Source organism: Pipistrellus kuhlii, unplaced genomic scaffold, assembly GCF_014108245.1.
Source record: "Pipistrellus kuhlii isolate mPipKuh1 unplaced genomic scaffold, mPipKuh1.p scaffold_m20_p_18, whole genome shotgun sequence".
Taxonomy (NCBI): Eukaryota; Metazoa; Chordata; class Mammalia; order Chiroptera; family Vespertilionidae; genus Pipistrellus; species Pipistrellus kuhlii.
Window position 1 is genome coordinate 3,813,102 of NW_023425493.1, and position 18,022 is coordinate 3,831,123.

General features: G+C 40.7%; 1 protein-coding gene across 1 annotated transcript in view; it reads right to left on the reverse strand.

The window, feature by feature from the left end:
• SPTA1 (spectrin alpha, erythrocytic 1) overlaps window positions 1-16,090 on the reverse strand; it is a 70,453-nt gene extending 54,363 nt beyond the window's left edge. The window contains exons 1-12 of the mRNA XM_036442699.2: window positions 15,903-16,090; window positions 14,326-14,565; window positions 13,328-13,453; window positions 11,056-11,196; window positions 10,123-10,269; window positions 7,684-7,817; window positions 7,057-7,201; window positions 5,856-6,010; window positions 4,774-4,909; window positions 4,572-4,673; window positions 2,964-3,101; window positions 2,212-2,322 (exon numbers count right to left, since the gene is read on the reverse strand). Of these exons, the coding sequence (XP_036298592.1) occupies window positions 2,212-2,322; window positions 2,964-3,101; window positions 4,572-4,673; window positions 4,774-4,909; window positions 5,856-6,010; window positions 7,057-7,201; window positions 7,684-7,817; window positions 10,123-10,269; window positions 11,056-11,196; window positions 13,328-13,453; window positions 14,326-14,562 (1,572 nt within the window). The 5' untranslated portion in view covers window positions 14,563-14,565; window positions 15,903-16,090. The remainder of the gene's footprint in view (window positions 1-2,211; window positions 2,323-2,963; window positions 3,102-4,571; window positions 4,674-4,773; window positions 4,910-5,855; window positions 6,011-7,056; window positions 7,202-7,683; window positions 7,818-10,122; window positions 10,270-11,055; window positions 11,197-13,327; window positions 13,454-14,325; window positions 14,566-15,902) is intronic.
• Window positions 16,091-18,022: the final 1,932 nt, after the last annotated feature.

The window sequence follows — 18,022 nt, forward strand, 5'->3', positions numbered from 1 at the left end:
TGCTGCTTTCCATAGTGGCTGCACGAATCTGCATTCCCATGAGCAGTGCAAGAGTTCCCTTTTCTCCACATTCTCTCACTTGTTTGTTGATTTATTGATGATAGCCACCTGATAGGTGTGAAGCTGTATCTCATTGTGGTTTTAATTTGCATATCTCTGATGATTAGTGAGGATGAACATCTTTTTATATGTGTGTTGGTCATCTCGATATTGGAGAAGTGTCTATTCAGGTCCTCTGCCATTTTTTAATTGGATTGTGTGTGTGTGTGTATGTCTGGTGTTTTTGTCTTGTTTTCTTCTTTTTTTATTTCTTTATTGATTAAGGTGTTACATATGTGTCCTTATCCCTCCACTACCCCCACCCCCCACTCATGCCCTCACCCCCCTGTTGTCTGTGTCCACTGGCTAGGCTTATATGCATGCATACAAGTCCTTTGGTTAATCTCTCCCCCTTACTCCCACCCTCCCCTACCTTCCCTCTGAGGTTTGATAGTCTAATCGACATTTAATGCTGTGCTTCATCTAATTTTCTGTTGATTTTTTCTAGTGTATTCTCCATTTCAGTTACTGTATTCTTTTTATCTGACTAGTTCTTTTTTATGGTTTCTATGTCCTTTTTTATGCTATCACTTTGTTGATGTTCTCACTGAACTGACCTATTTTCCTCTAAGTTCCTTGACCATCCTTATAATCAGCTTTTTTAATTCTGTATCTGATAGAGTACTTGCATCCATTTCATTTGGGACATGTTTCTTTATCTCCCCATTTTATCTGTCTCTGTGTGTTTGTTTCCATGTATTAGGTAAATCTGCTGTGTCCCTGAGTCTTGCTGGGTGGCCTGTGCATTTGGTGTTCTTTGGAGCCTAGTGATACATCCTCCTCAGTCACCTGAGCCAGCTACTCCAGGGTGTCCCTTGTGTGGGTTGTGTGTTCCCTTTTGCTGTAGTTGAGCCTTATTTGCTATTGGTACATCAGTGATTTAGAATGACCCTTAGACTGGATAACTGTTAAGAATGGCTCCTGTGCAGGGGCTGATGCATGGGGTGGGATTTGCCCCAGTGGAATTTGTTGTCTATAAAGACCTCCTTTCAGTGTACCACTTGTAGAGCTAGTTGGTGGTCTTAAATTGGTCACTGAGTGAGTTGTTTCTGTGATTTCTTTGAAGGAACTGAAGTGCAGATCAGTGTTAGATGCTGTCGGTAACTCTCCCAGGGCTACCTGTTAGGAAGTATTATACAAAGAGATCTGCGGTGCAGGCCGCCTGTGCTTGGCCTGGATGCATATGGGAGGGAGCACAATGCAAAGTGAAGACAGCTTCCACCAGCATTAAGGCTGATGCAGGTCAGCCAAAGGTTCAGGGCATCAAAGCCTGCTGCCACCAGCCAGCTGCCCATTTGTCTGCAGAGGTAAAATTTTATTTATATTTATTCATGGATCTCCCTCCCCCTAAATGGCCAGAGTGAAAGATGGATTAATTAATTCATAACAGGAAAAGAATCTAAAATAAATGATAACACTTTATAACTAAAAACATTATTTTATACCATTTGCTTTTACCAATGAGAATAAACCAAAGAATTATATGTCTGATGATTAACAGGGAAGACTTAGAATTTGATTGTTATTTTAATTATTGCAATGATGGTGGCATGTGTGACTTTCAACCAGTACCATCTTAGGAGATGACTAAAGACACAATATGTTGGACCCCCCAAAATTTTCATACATTTCTCTGGGCTCTGCTTATATATTGACCAGTTTTCCTAGACATTGTAATCTACAGTTCACAGGAAAATTGTAGTAGCATTAGATGAGAAATACAAAGATGAAGATATGCTTAAAAAGAAAAATAACAACTTTATTTAGTTTTTGTTTTCCCCCTCTCTATTACTAAAAAGGAAAAAAATAAAATAATACAGTCAAACTATGAATATAATGGTTTCTATTTATATTGAAGAAAAAATACAATCATTTACTTGATCAAAAAATATAAATGTTATAAATACTCAAAAAATTCTAATTATTTTTTTGTGGAACAAATACTGAATCAATAGAAATTATTGTAGTATAATTATTTTCTGGATATTTTCTCTTAAGAATAATTCTCATGTTATATCTAATGGTTACAAGAGTGATTCTCCCTAAGGATAAGTGTTGGAGGTTTTATATATATACATGAAACCAATACCCAAACCAGGGCCCATTTCTTACTGTGATCTTTTCTTCCTGGGCAGTGAAGGCTTCTTCAAAGTCATCGTGCTTCTGAAGAAGGGTTTCTACAGCACCCAGAGAGTTTCCCAGGTCCTCGTTTTCCAGGAAAGCCTATAGAACACAGAAAGACACACCTGTGCTGTACCTCATTGGTGCAAAACATGCCTTTGGAATATCTCTGAGACAAGGACTAAGGAAGGAAGTGAGGGAGTTGGAGAGCAAGGTGGGAATTAACATGAAAAGTTTAGTAATTAGAGATTAATCTCAAAAGCAGGAACTTCTGACTTTCTTCCCAGGCCTCTCATAGAACTAATCACCTTTGTCTCTAGGTCTGTTCACATAGAATTCTCCCAGCCAATGTAGGCACTATTCTTAGCTCTCGAATCTGCCTCATGAGGATCACTCACATCCCCCAGAAAATCTCTGGTTAATCCTGAGATTATATATTGACCAGTTTTGTGATGACCGACTCATCACAATCCCTTTACAATTTGATATTATTTTTTCCTTATGTTTATTTGAGATCAAACTCTCTGCTATATATTTAGGTATTTATTTCCATACATTTGTTCATGAGGGACTAATAACAGCCTTGTATAATAAGGAGTCAATCTTTTCTGAGTGGTTCACTCTTCAGTTCCCAGGACAAGCTTAGGACCAAGGAAATGGTTGTGAGACTGTAGATACTCATCATGGTGGTAATTGAGGGGTAAAATACTGGTTCCGGACACTTGCTGAATCCTTTCTGTTACCTCTTGTCTGCTCATCCAGCTGTCCACTTGCTCACTGTCACGGTAGAATAGGTGCAGGTCCAAGCACTGCTCATACTGATGCTGGCGCTTGTCCCATAGGTCCAGCAGCGCGGCCCAGTTGTTGGCAAGTTTTGTCATCTTTGGAAAGGAAACGATAATGTATCAGGAAGGCATTTAATTAATTTATATCAGTCCACTAAAAAGAAAGTCTACTTTATTGAGCATCTAATAAATACAAGGTATTTTGAAGGACACAAAAATGAACAGTAAGTGGGCTTTTCTCTATGGGCTCCAACAGCTAAGTGAATAAATGTAGCATAGAAAAAAATGGGACAAATACCATAAAAGAGGTAGAGCACATTTACTATACATAAATAGACAAGAAAAGATTAACTCTGATTGGAAGACCCAAGGAGTAGAAATATGGGAAGTATATTACTAAGTGGATATTTAAAGGGTGGGGAGGAGAATCAGGATTGTAGGAGGTCATAATGCCACAAATAAGTAATTGTTCCAAGTGATTGTTATGATGTATGAAGTGCTCCAGAGAAATGGATGTGCCTTTAAAAAGTGGACATTTGATGAATTTCAAGTTCGTAGAGCACTTAAGTTATCAGACTGAGAAGTTTGCATCCTATTATGAAAGCAAATAAGAGCCACCAAAGAGAAAAGTGACATTACCAAACCCATAAAAAGCCCGTGTTTGCCCAAGCATCTATCCAGGAGACACCAGTCTATAACCACAGCTGCTGTGAGCTCCACAAAAAGGCAGCACAAATTCTCAAAACCCAAGGATAATAGGTAGGTTTTTAAAAACGTAGGGTTCTATCATTCCTTTGGTAGAAATGGTTAATAATAAAAGCCATATTATAAGGAACCCATAGATTACTGAGGAAATTCAAGTTATGATTATCTCAACGTCATCCATCACACAGCACTGGAGGCTGTGCTTAGAATGTAACGAAATGCAAAAAAACCTACAGATATTATTTTGAGTATCATCCCAAAGAGCTCCTGGGACTTGGTGACTGGAGCAAAATGTCTCTTAGGGATCAGATAAATTGAGATGAGCCTCTGCGATCCAGGAGGTTAGGATGATGGCAAACCTAGTTCTTTACTTAGTGGAATTCTTAATGTTCAAAGCTTTTTGGTTTTGAAAAACACAGAAAAAGGAAAATCAGTTTGATTTGAAATTGTATGGAGGAGAAAAGAGGAAGTATACATCTCAGGCACCCTGGGGAATCCAAAGATAAGTGAGGTGCAGTCCTCACAGAATTCATCATCTAGAGGTGATCATGGGAAAGAAACAAAACAGATTCTATGTGACAAGGAAAAATGGTATGTAGGCTTCAAATTAGGCTGTGTGTAGATTGGTGAAATTAAATAGGTTCATGATACAAAGGTAAGCACACATCTTGTCCAGAGAATTTCAAATTGCTCCATTTAGCTAGAGCAATATGTGAAGTTAGCAGTGTGAGTTGTTGTCATGTTACTAATATCTTTGTATGATGTCTATCCTCTTCCCACTTAAAGATTATTATATTACTATGAGGTTAAATGAGAGCTAAATATACATCAAAATTGCACAACTTCTGGTAAACGGATTACCTTTTCCAAAATTTCACTGGAGGCTTCATGGTTGACATCCAGCAGGGCTTGACCAGTCTCATCAGCCGTTTGGAATCGGTCGTCATAAGAGTCAATCTCATGCTGTGGCCACAAGACAAAATGTCTTAACATGCAGCGAGGAACTTGATGGCATCCTTAGCTTCTCTCTTTTCCTCTTCTAGAGGAGGCCTTTTTTCTTTACCTTATGCTGCTGATGCCTGTCCAGTAGGGCTTCTCCACCAGCCACGTCTGTGGGCAGCTCGTCGGCATTGATGAGGGCAGTCTTTTCTGTCATCCAGCCTGAGAGTTCATCATAGTCAGATAGGAAACGCTGGTACCTGTGGGAGAAAGGTACAAGGCCAAGAAGGAGAAACCAGATGTAAACTGACTTTGTCGAAGGGTATGGGTTGAGTTGAGCTAAAAGGGCAATATGCTCCTTGCCCTGATTCTACCCTTCCTCTTCCCCTGATGGACTCTCTGTTCCTTTAATGATTCAAGTTGTAATTCCTTCACTCCAGGTTGTGTATTTCTTGGGTAGACATGCCATTATGTGATGAGGCACATAGGCATTACATCTCAAACATCACAAGGTCACACCTACCCCCGAGGCGCTTGAAGTAAAGTACCCCCAATGAGGCCGATAAATTAGCACATAATATAGAAACAAACAAAACAAGCACCTTTTGAGAATCGAGTACTAGAGTTAAGGTGAGGAGGCCTCATGTATCTGAGTTCACCCTTAGCCCTATTAATACAAACAAAACTCACTAAAACAGTTCAAAATAATTAAATGCTCACCATTTAATTTTAAATCATAACCTTAAGATAAGCAGTATTTTCTGATGATTTAATGACTCATCATAAGATTAACTACTGAAATGATACCCATGTTTTTGACAAGCCAACCCACATTCAGAAAATAATTCTAGATTTATTATTAATACGCTCATCAGAATGGAAATTTCTTTCAGTTCCTTCATTAGAACCAAGATTTTGACATTTCTTTAACTGCTTTCCCAGCTTCACGGGCCACTTCATAGCATCTTACAACTAAACAAACAGAGGAAGAGGAAAGATGTGCAGGTGAGCAGAGCTGTCATGCTAGGACAATAGGCCTGCAAAAGACTTCTCTTGGCAACTGAGTACTTCTTTTGCCTCTACTGAGTGGGCAGGGAGTTTGAGTGCCTCGTTGTTTTACTGCTTTTGCTCTTTCATTTCTGTTTTGAGGATTATGCCTGAATTCTGTAGAGACAAATAGAATAATAGAAAGGAAGAATTCTGCACCAAAAAGAAGCCTGCAGCTTTGCATATCTGATGGTAGCCAAGCCACGGATGTGCTCCCAGTTGGAGACCAAGTCTTCCTTCATCTGCTGGATCTGAGGTGCGTCTGCAGGATGGGAGAGCTTCAGCTTGTCTGCTTTGGCGCATAACTCCTTCACCTTTAGGATGAAAAGGACTCCTAGTGGGAAAAGTATCTGGGTTCTCCTGGAAGACTTATAGTGGAGTGATGCAACTAAACGATCATATAAATAATAATAATTTATTAATGCACATTAATTGACATATTTCTATTAATATGCTAATGAACTATATTAATAATAATTTACTAAGCACTTTTTGTCTCTCATGCTAAGCACTTCACATGTGCTTTCTTGATTTATAGTCTTTATTTAATAAAACTATAAAGTAATACTATTCCTAGTCCCTTTATGTGATACCTGAGAGTTCAATATTTTATTTGCTCAAGATCACTCAGCGAGGAACTGACAGGAGCAAGGTGTAGACTTAAGTCTGTTCTTCACCAGCCTGCATACTGTTTCCATAAATATTAGTGTGGGAATCAGAAAGGCATTTCTGCTTAAGAGGACAAGAAATGCCAGTAATGCTAGCTCATTTTAAGCAGGGTTATCAGGCAAAACTATGGATATGAGTGACTTTCCACATGTTTACCATTAGTCCTTTATTAAAACTAACTAAAATCAGGTATTGTCTAGGGCAGTGATTTTCAACTGTGTATCGCAGAAATTTTTAAAACATAGAATACCCCACTATTTAGTTAGGGGTACTGACCTCTTTTCCTTCAGATTGTTAAACAGAAAAATGACAATAGCCAATACAACAGCAGCCACCTGGTGTGACTGCCCTGTCTTGAACCATAAATATATAGGTCATATAATAGAGTTGCATCTGATTGGTCATGTCACATAAAAAGGTTGTGTCTCATTGGCTAATTCTTGGTACCAGAAAACCTTACGTACAAATATAGGCAACTAATTTTTTAAAAGTTACTTGGAGAAAAATATATAAAATGAAGGATATCCAATATTCAAATACAAATTATGAACTTAAATGAGAAAGCACTCTCAAGGACCATGAAACTTCTACTTTATTGAAATCGTACATTTACTGTGTTCTCTGGAGGCAAGAAGATCAATAAATACCTCTTTAGCTCCAGGGGTCGGCCACTCCTCCAATAACGGCTTACCTTGTCATCCATGACTGCAAGGTTCCGCTCAAGTCCCTTGTGACTGTGAAATAGTGCCTCAGAACTAACGAGGTCTTTGCCATAGTCCTCAGAGGTGAGCTGGGGCTCCTTCTCCTTGATCCACTGGATGGCTTCAGTCACGTCCCTGTCAGACATCCACATGAGCCCCAACAAAAGAAGATAGCAGGCATTCCAGAGCAAACAGAGCAAGATCCAACCTAATTCACCCAGCTAGAAATTATGCTATCTTCCTACACGCCAGCAAAAGCAATGGTTTCCTTTGAGATGTAGAGACCTGCTCAACCTGACCATTGAGCCTCCAAATAATTCTCATGTCATGGCCAACACTTCATGAATGTCTTTCTTCTTCTAAGCTCCATCTTCTTTCCCCATCCAATTCTTAATCTGCTTTCTTTGCCTTTCCAGAGCTTCCATCACTAATTCCTGGTGCTATTTTCACTGCTTTGGGCTCCAGCCAACACAAGTTTAGCTATAGAGAGGGTTACAGTTTTCTTAAAACTATTTTCTCCCTCATTGTCTTAAAGGCAACACATGGTTTTCTTTGCAATATTGGCCACTAATCGCTAACAGTAGGTCATGGTGCTAATGCAGTGCCTGGGCTCATACCTTTTGAATCGCTGGAGGTCTGCGGCGTCGGACAGTGTTTTCCGTCGCTGGAGAGCAAAACCATGGAGACGGTCCCAGGCGGCGTTCACCTCGTCCTGCTTTGCCTTAATCAGAGGCAGTTCTGGGTGGTTCTCCTTTGAGAGGAAACAAGTGCTGGAGTTATGCAAAGAGGAAATTCTTCCATCACTTAAACACGTTCCATTTCTCACTGGCTCATGCTTTCTCAGAAGTGAAGAATGGCGACAGGGCCAGATACTGACATTCACATTAGCCAGGCTCCCTGGCTCTAATCTGAATACATTACAAAATCTAAAAAACTAACCTGCCAGATGCTGTATCTTTTCTCACAGCACCAGTCTAGCCTACTAACACAGTTGCCCAATCATGATGTTATTTTCATAGCTCCAACTTGATGATGCTAGCTACACCCCCTGAACATCATTGATACAAAGAAAAAGAAAAAAAAAATTTCCTTTGTGAAGCATGACTTAAGTTTCCAAACTTAACACTGTATTTCTTAAAACTTTCGGGGTCCTAACACCTTTAAAAATCAAATGAGAACAATTTTTCTCTACCCAGAATTATATACAAATTCACACACATTTAATTTTTGCTGAAAATTAATACTGGCTTCCCACTTCTCTTGCATATTATTATATTTATTTACATACATTTTTGCAAATCATCTGAAGTGAGGATATTTATGAATAGAACATGAATCTGTTTTGATACTTGGAAATTTTGAGTAGTTCCTCTATGGCTATCTCCCTAGTCCTCTTGTCTCCATTTCTTCCCATTTCCATTCCCATTCCAAAGCCTCTCCAGAATTTTCCATTCTTCTTTCTGAGTGAATGACCCCCTTTATTGCAGCCGTGTGAGCCCCACTTCAAAAGAGCATGGGATAAACTCTGTATTGGATTAGTCCTTATTATGGTAGATTAAAAAAAGTGGCCATGATATGTCAAGAGACAGACTCTATTTCCTCATTCATTGGCTATGGATTGGCCTGGGTGTTGCTTACTAATAGTATGTGGCATAAATGTTCTATTAGCTTCTGCACTTAGGCCTCAAGAGGCATTTCAGTGTCTGTTCTCACCTGTTGAAACACTGACACACACAAAAAAAATACAGAGCTACTGAAATATGAGACGGTATGGAGAAAGTTTTCATTACCCTTGCCAAGACCCCAGACACTGGACAAAGTCATCTTAGACCTTCCACTTTAACCACCAAATAACTACAGCAACTTAAAAGCGATGTGGAGACCTACCCAGCTGAACAACTGAATCACTGAGTCATGAATCAGTGAATCTGACTTACTAAATCATGAAAAAATAATTTTAATTTTCAGCAAAATCATGTTTGCTGTTTTAAATTTTGTGGCAGTTGGTGATAACAATAGATAAAAGTTTCTAAAACAAGAGAGATATGGTAAATTTAGGAACTGTTGGAATGGTAGCCTGGAAAAAAATTGAGAAATGTGTCATTTTTTCTACTCCATTATGTATTTATCCTGAAATCTTGGTTCTATTAACTCGGAAAAAAATAATTGCCATTATAAAACTGTAGTGATAATAAAACCATGAATGGGAAAGCAAAAGAGCCAACTGTTAGAGTCTCTACTTTTGTATACACATATAAAACCATACTGGCTTCCAAGTTTTCTTGGATATCATTCTATTTATTTGCTCAGATATTGAAAACATATTTAAGCATTTCTTAAGCATTTCTCCCTCTGCCCTTGCATAGAAGTGATCTATAATGATATTATTCTATATAATAAAGGGCTATGATGCGCACTGACCACCAGAGGGCAGACGCTTAATGCAGGAGCTGCTCCCTGGTGGTCAGTGGGCTCCCACAGGGGGAGTACTGCTAAGCTAGAAGCTGGTCTTAGTGGCAATGGGAGGAGCCTCTCCCACCTCCGCAGCAGTGCTAAAGATGTCTGACTGCTGGCTTAGACTCCTGGGGAGTGGGCCTAAGTAGGCAGTTGGACATCCCCCCGGGGACTCCCAGACTGCGAGAGGGCACAGGACAGGCTAAGGAACCCCTTACCCTCCTGAGTGCATAAATTTCATGCTCTGAGCCTCTAGTATATATTATAGTAGCTCACCATTATATTATATTCTTTACTTCTTTATGAGGAAAGATTGCTACATAAGCATGAGTAATTAGTATAGTGCACAATGCAGTAGCTACCTCCCTGTATATTTCATTTCTCTATATGCACTCACTCACTCACACCTCCTTTCCCATGGACAGGCAAGGCATGGATCCAGAGAGGAGAAGAAACTGATTTAGGCATGTCACTCCAGGGACAGGCATCTCTATTTTACCACAATGCCCTACGTACCCCATGTCACAGCTGCTAATGACCACAAGTTCTTCTTGAAGGTCAGGACCCTATTTCTGGGTTGGGCCTTTTGCTCTCTGCCTCACCTCAGCACACTTATTAGCGTATTCGTTCACTCCGTCCACTCTCCCCTTCCGAGCTGCCAGGTCTACTTGGAACTCTTCAAACTTCTTATGCAGAATCTCTGTGCGTTCCCAGTCTTCACCCAGATCTACCGATGTCACGATGGCCTCCTGTAGACACAGAAAAGTCTGTTGAATCACCAGCAATCTTTAGGAGTTCCTTTTGGTAAAATGCCTCAACTGCCTTCCTTCTTCCTAGAATAACTGAGGAGGTACAGGTGGAGCCTGGGAGAACCACTTCTAGAAAGAGCCAGAAGCAGAAGTGTATTTCCTAAGGTGGCACTAGAGCTCAGGGGACAGTGCTCTTTGGGCTAATACTTTTTAGAGCAATCAGGGGTATTGTTGGCCAGGGCCTGTGGAAGCTCCCTTTATGTTTTGAATTGTAAAATGTAAGTTTGGAACATAAAACTAAATTTATCCTTGTTCTATTCAGCTCAACATACTTAATATCTACAAAGTCATTAATCTTTAAGTATTTTTTTTTTAAAAGAAACCTTCATAATTCTAGGCACTGAGAGACAAGGGACCAGGGAAAGATCTAGCAATACTGTCAGCCTAGACCTAGAGTAAGAGTGAAAATCTAGAAAAAGGAGTGAAATATCATGGAAGGTAGAAGGGAACAAAGCCTAGATTGTCTTCCAGTGCATATTTTTTGTGTGTGTGTGTGTGTAAGTCATGTCTTCTTCAGAGCCAGAGTCATAATTTAGCTTACCCTCTCACCTACTGTGTTAACAATCTCCAGAATATCTCTAAACCTTTGCCCAAATGTCTCCTTCTTCCAAGGAACAAGTCCAGGAGCAGACACCGGCCTTTTTTATGAGTAGCCTATATTTAGTTGCTCTGGGTGTTTGGGATAGACGGCGGCGGGTCCTAAAGGCATGCTAGTTAGCCTCACACCTTGTCTCCAATCCACTCCAGGATGTCGGCACACTCCTGCAAGTACTGCTGGAGCCTCAGGGCCTGCAGAAGGAAGGTGCCCTTCTCCTGAGTCAGCTCTAGCAGCAGGTCCCACAGGCGCCTCAGTTCCTCCAGATGGACCTGCGGGGAAAAGAGGCAAAACTGCTCAGAGGCTGTGGGTCAGGGGCAGACGCAGAGACTTGTGCAGAGCAGGGCCCAGGTAGGAAAGTCTCCTCCCACTCACTGTGCATCAATTGATCAACAAATATTTTAAAGGGAAGATAGGATATATATAGGAATAGCTATTAAACTAAGCCATATATAATAGTATCTTTCATAAGACGAAAATGGTTAGAAATGCTTTGGGCTTTTACACCATAAAATGATTACAAACACAAAGATGGACAGTGTCAAGGATTCATGGAATGAGTGCTCATTGGAACTGGCCTTTAAGAAACAGAACTTGGGCCCTAACTGGTTTGGCTCGGTGCATAGAGTGTTGGCCTGCAGACTGAAGGGTCCCAGGTTTGATTCTGGTCAAGGGCATGTACCTTGGTTGCAGGTGCATTCCCAGTGGGGGGTGTGCAGGAAGCAACTGATCAATGCTTCTCTGTCATCAATGTTTCTAACTCTCTACCTCTCTCCCTTCCTCTCTGTAAAAAAATCAATAAAACATATTTTAAAAAAGAAGCAAAACTTCTACAAATAGGTAATAGGCAGAGGGTATCCTAAGCAGTGACAAAGTCACAGAAGAAACGTAGCATGAGCAGCTTGCCAGAAAATATCAGAACTACAATTTTGCTAGCTTTCAAAAAATAAAAAAATAAAAAAATGTATGGCCCCAAAGCAATAAAATTTTGAGAGCATATAGTTGAGGGCTTTGATGGCAGGTTATTTTGGATATTATGTAATACATATCTTATAAAAATGAAGTTATCGTCTTTGTCATGTCTTATAGGATCTTGTATCTTACAATTACTCCATTGTTCAAGGTAATAGGTAGGCCACATTTCTCTCTAAATCTAGCAGGATGGAATCTGACATAGCCCTAGTGATTCCGATGGAAGTGAAGACGTTTTAAATACTTCTCAAACATTTTCGTTAATGTAGGAACTTGGTGGCAGCAAAACTGTGTTTCATAAAAAATGATTTCTATTTTATATCAATAAATAATTTTTGAAATTGTCTTGTTACAAATTCTTTTCTAATAGAATTATATTTTATTACCTGGCTATATTTTATTGACAGTAAAATGGGGTCAAATTTGCTAAATATCAGAAGTCAAGCTCCAATTTTTAAATATGTGACACAAGCTGAAACCTGTTTGGCTCAGTGGATAGAGTGTCGACTGCTGACTGAAAGGTCCCAGGTTTGATTCCGGTCAAGAGCATGTACATTGGTTGCAGGCACATCCCCAGTAGGGGTTGTGAGGAGGCAGCTTGTCGATGTTTCTCTCATCATCAATGTTTCTAGCTCTCTATCCCTCTCCCTTCCTCTATGTAAAAAAATCAATTATATATATATATATATATATATATATATATATATATATATATATATAAATATATGACACAAATGTATTAACAATTTTAAAAGTACATAAGCAGTACCAACTCCACTTATAGAAAAAACATCCTGAATTGACTATATAATGTATGTTGGAACAGTACATAGATTAAATTAGAAGAGAGCTGATACATTAACAGCGGGTTCCACAGTGGTGTGATCTTCAGTATTCAGTGTGCAAGAAGAATTCCCTGAAGAAAGGGGTTTGTAGGGTTTTTTTCAAAGTGATCAGGAGGATTTGGAGGTCTACAGTAGTGATCATACCACGTGGGCTGTGAAGAGAAAGAGTTATGGACAAAGGGGTAAAGATTTCAGAGAAGATTCAAAGGAAGAGCATCCCTTGTTAAAAAGTTTAAGGGACAAGGACTCTGAAGTCTGAAGAAATAATTGGGATATTTGGGAAAGCCATTTCCTCTGGGAACTGTGGAACCAGACTGAAGTGAGCTCGATCTTGAGTCCATTTATTCTGCAGTGGCGTAAAGAGGAATGTGATGCCATCAACGACAGCTTTTGGGTCATATCTCTTCTCCCCAACAAACACAAGGACATCCCCATTGTTTTTCTTACCCCACCCCCAGTAGAAGAGTCAGATGCCTTAATTTCAAGCCAGCTGCATCAAAGCTCATATTCCGCATAATCAATGAAAGCCCTGATGAAGTAATCAACAATTAGAAGCCGACCTTTGAGAGCCCTCCCACGTCTTTACCTTGGTGTCCTCATGGGCAAAGTGCCCCTCAGCAAACCGGACTTTCCTGATCTCCTCCAGCTCAGGAATGACCCTCGATTTTGCTTGCACCTCTGCTTCAAAGGATTCATGCTTCTGATATTTCCCCTAAGGTTTAGAAATTACAGTTTGTGGTTAATGGAGCCTTGCCTCCTTGGACCACAAGGGGGTCCCTTTGTTCCCCTTCTTACCTTTAGTCAGAACTACTTGTTGCCCAACCTAGGTTAAGTGACAACCTATGACCACAGCTGGAGCAGTCACACCCTAAAAGAAATGGGACCTCTCATTTGGACTTAACAAAGGGTATGACTCATGTTTTGTAGAAAACCCAGGAAAACACTGGTTAACTCATTCTTCCTGAGGAGAGTGGACATCGGTTGTTTCAGACACACTGCTGTTTCTTCACCTCAATTCCATCCTTAACTACACAGAACATGAAAATCACACAAACAAATTCCTTAGACTCTCAGTTACGGTTTTGCCCATAGTTTATACTCATTGAATGATAGAATGACACTCCTTTGTAAAAAAGGCACCGGGGCTTAAAAAGTTGAAGGCATAGGCTACTTATAGGCAAAATTACTGCCTCTAACAGATAGTCTAATCTTTCTATTACATCCTCCTCCTGCAGTTAACCAAATACACACTTGTTACAGGAACATTTCCTTTTCTAGAGATCTAGTGGTCTGTTCTGGGGAAGTTCATAAAACCCAGTGACCTGCTGAAACCGGTTTGGCTCAGGGGATAGAGCGTCAGCCTGTGGACTGAGGGGTCCCAGGTTCGATTCTGGTCAAGGGCATGTACAGTACCTTGGTTGCTGGCACATCCCCAATAGGGGGTGTGCAAGAGGCAGCTGATGGATGTTTCTCTCTTATTGATGTTTCTAACTCTCTCTCCCTCTCTCTTCCTCTCTGTAAAAAAAAAATCAATGAAATATATTTAAAAAAAAAACCCACAAAAAACAACAACAACCCAGTGACCTGTATGTTAGTTGGGTCTTCATAGCTCTTATCTCCTGCGATCTTGAGTTTCTCCAAGATCCACTTCTCCAGGTCATCCGCGTCCCGTCTGAACACCTGGTAGTAGTAGGACTCCTCAAGCTTCTGGCCCCTCTCGGCAACCAGGTCCTTGAACCTCGCGTACCGGGCCAACACCTCCTGCCGCCGCTCCTGGATCTCCTCCGCTGTCTCCAGCACCTTGGGCCCGCCGCTCTCCATGGCCTGCAAGTGAAAAGCTCTGTCTGCTGCTGGCCCTCAAGTTTCCAGTACACCGTCACTTTAAGGAGTCCCAAGGCATTTGCTCACGTTCAAACTTACTTACATTCCTGTATCTGTAAGCCTGTCCTAGTAAGAAGCCTGCTGTTAGTACATTTATATAATTTTACCCATATACGGCTAACACTAGGCTAAGAACTCCTGATCAGCCAGGACACTTTTTGTCAACTTTTCGCATAAGCCTGTGTCATTTATTGAGTTACATACATAGAATTGATTTGGACTAATAATAAATGCTATGTTTAAGTTAGCAAAATCACGGTTTCAGATGGGTAGAAATATAATTTTATTGCTTCCAAAGGCGAATAAAGTTGACAAGTACTAATCATTCTGAACTCAATGTAATAAATAATGAAAAATGGCTTGCAATTAATTTTACTGATGCTATAACAGAAGTTTTAAAATGTTTTCTTCTTATTAAAAAATGTAGCTCATAGATTCATTACTCTTTTTATTTGCTTAATTCATAAGCACTCCAAACTGAAAGTTCAGCCCTTCTTCTCTCAAACTTTCACAAATGTCAAATTATTAGTATCTTTGGAATTAGCTTTTGAAATATAAAACACACAACATAAAATATTGCCTTTCTATAGTGGGAGCTAACTAATTTGTGATGATATCTTATAAATTTCCACAGTGTCCATCTCCGTTCATCTGGATAAAGGTACAGTATTCCCTAGTTTATCTCAACCAGACCATTCAATATAAAGTTCAAATTCCCATCTCTTTCTTTCTAAATATATTACTGCCCTGTGGCTGTCCTTTACTAGTCTGGCTAGAAAACCAAATCATCCTATGGAAACTTAAATAAGTAATTATGTATTATTTTTTCCCACGTTACTTAGTCGTTCTCCATGGAAGCAGGTCATGCTGGGTTTTAGTGCTGTATAGCCAAAAGTTCAAGGACACTGTTCAAAGGGAAACATTCACCAAAAAGAGAGTTAGACTTTAACTTTTCTGTTTTGTAAGAGTCAAGGACAATTTTTAATCCTCCTGTCAAGGACAGCGCAGAAAGTTCAAGGACAACTTGCACTAGGAAGAATTCTGGCCCTGCCAGTATGGCTCAGAGGTTGCACAAGGACCTATGAACCAGGAGGTCACAGTTCAGTTCCCGGTCAGGGCACAGGCCTGGGTTGTGGGCTCATCCCCAGTAGGGGGCATGCAGGAGGCAGCCGATCAAAGATTCTCTCTCCTCATTGATGTTTCAATCTTTCCCTCTCCTTTCCTCTCTGAAAAATCATTAAAACATATTTTAAAAGAAAACAAAAGAATTCTTTACTCACCGTTTCCTTTGGGAAGTGTTCTAGTTTTCCTAAAGGTCTCAGAACTGGGAAGATAAAATGTATCCAAAAGAGAGAGGCAAAGAAGGAGAGAAAGACAGACAATTCACACGGAATTGTCTAGTCTAATTCAGATAGTGACTAGAGAAATGTTACATGTGTCAGAGAAAGAAAAAAAAAAAAAGCCTTTTCCTCAGGCTCAGAATCCCGCCAGCTACCACCTACCTTATCTCCAGAGACAGAGGCAGCCTGAGGCAGCCGCAAACTTTCTCAGATGCTGAGTGACTCAGCAGTTTGGGAGGTTCGGTGGGGGGACAGTGGTTCTTAAGGTTTCTCAGTAGGAACTTCATAAAAAATAAAAGCAAGGTTCTTAAAGGAAAAAATAGGAAAACACACACAGTTACAGATGTAAGATAAAGAGGCTGTGCTGAGATTGTGTTTTGTTTCTTTAGTTAGTTTATGTCTGAGAACCATAAATTAAGAAATAATTTCATGCCGCCCATTCTTCAGACTCTGAACAGAATTAAAAGAACTCAGGGCATGCATAAGTTCCTCTGCCAACTGGTCCCTAGGAAACATAACTCAATAACGGCATCCAGACCCCACCGCAGATTTCTGACAGCCGTTAATTCAACAAGGTATCCTAATTCTTGCTGTAGAACCGCTGCCTAAATAGAAAGAACATTTTCTTTCTGGCCTCACAGATTGGGATTTAAAAATCTGACTTGGGAAGAAACTGGTTTGGCTCAGTGGATAGAGCGTCGGTCTGTGGACTGAAAGGTCCTAGGTTCGATTCTGGTCAAGGGCATGTACATTGATTGTGGGCACATCCCCAGTGGAGGGTGTGCAGGAGGCAGCTGGTCGATGTTTCTCTCTCATCGCCATTTCTAGCTCTCTATCCCTCTACCTTCCTCTCTGTGGAAAATCTATAAAATATATTTTTAAAAAAATCTGACTTGGCTCCAAAGGAAGTAAGATGTATACTTTTATTTGCTCTTCATGAAGCAAAATGTAAGAGACCTCATTTAACAAACAAATGGAGTTGCAAAGCCTTTGAAAATGGGACAGAGGATCTAAAATGTGAGATAAAGTCATCCTATTTTAAGTGTAAATGCATTTTATTTTATTATTTTCAATGGAGAGAAAAGGAAGCAGAAATTCTTTCTCAAAGGCATTGTTTGTTTGTTGTTTTTAAGGCAACTTGACCAAAATGAAACAAAAGGAAGATCGTGGAATGGTTCAGATCCTCCCACGAAGCAGTGGTGTTGCCAGAGGGAGTGGGTTCTGTCATAGAGTCACAGGGAAAGCTTTCTGGGAGACCAGGCCTGGGAGGGTGTGATGGTTGATTGAAGAAGGTGGAGCAAACAAAAACGACTGTGTTTGCAGATCTGGTGTCTCATTTCCATCCGTTGCGCCATGGAAAGAGTCCAGCCTTGTCTCTATTAAGCCCAGACATAGGGCCCGTGTCTAGAGGGTCTGAGCCATTGGTTTAGTCCATATCTGTCCCCATGAGGCAAACACATGAGGACAGACATTGATCGGCCGCCTCCTGTATGAGCTCACAACCCAGGCATGTGCCTCTTGGTGCATGGGATGCGGCCCGGCCGACTGAGCCACACTGGCTGGGCCTGCTGCTGCTTTTTCCAACTAAGTAACCAACTTCCCAACCTTTTGTGGGCTTTGCTGGTTCCTACCCCTAACCAACCCATTTCCCAGATCTTCAAGTTCTGTGTCCTGTATCCAGTCTGATCCTTTCCCCAGCCTGTGCAGACAGACCTGTATAGTAACCCTCTTGGCTTCTCCTGTGCAGGCCGCATGGTGGAAGCACCTTCCCCAATGCCTTCTTGGCTTCTGTTGGGCATGCTCCTAGCAGAGGAATTTCTCCTGCTAGTTTTACTCCTTCCCCCATCGTCTGGCAGAAGGGACGGTCGTATTCTGGGAAGGTTGAAAAGAGGTCCCTCCTCCCTAAGGGGTGGGAGGACTGAAGGATGCTCATCCCCCTGTCTGGGCGATGCTCTGATCCCCTGGGGTACCTTGGAGTGCTGCAGCTTCCTACAAGCAGGCTTCTGCTTCCTGTTTGCTTATCTTAATAATGTCCGATCCTCTTTACTCCTTTCCTTCAT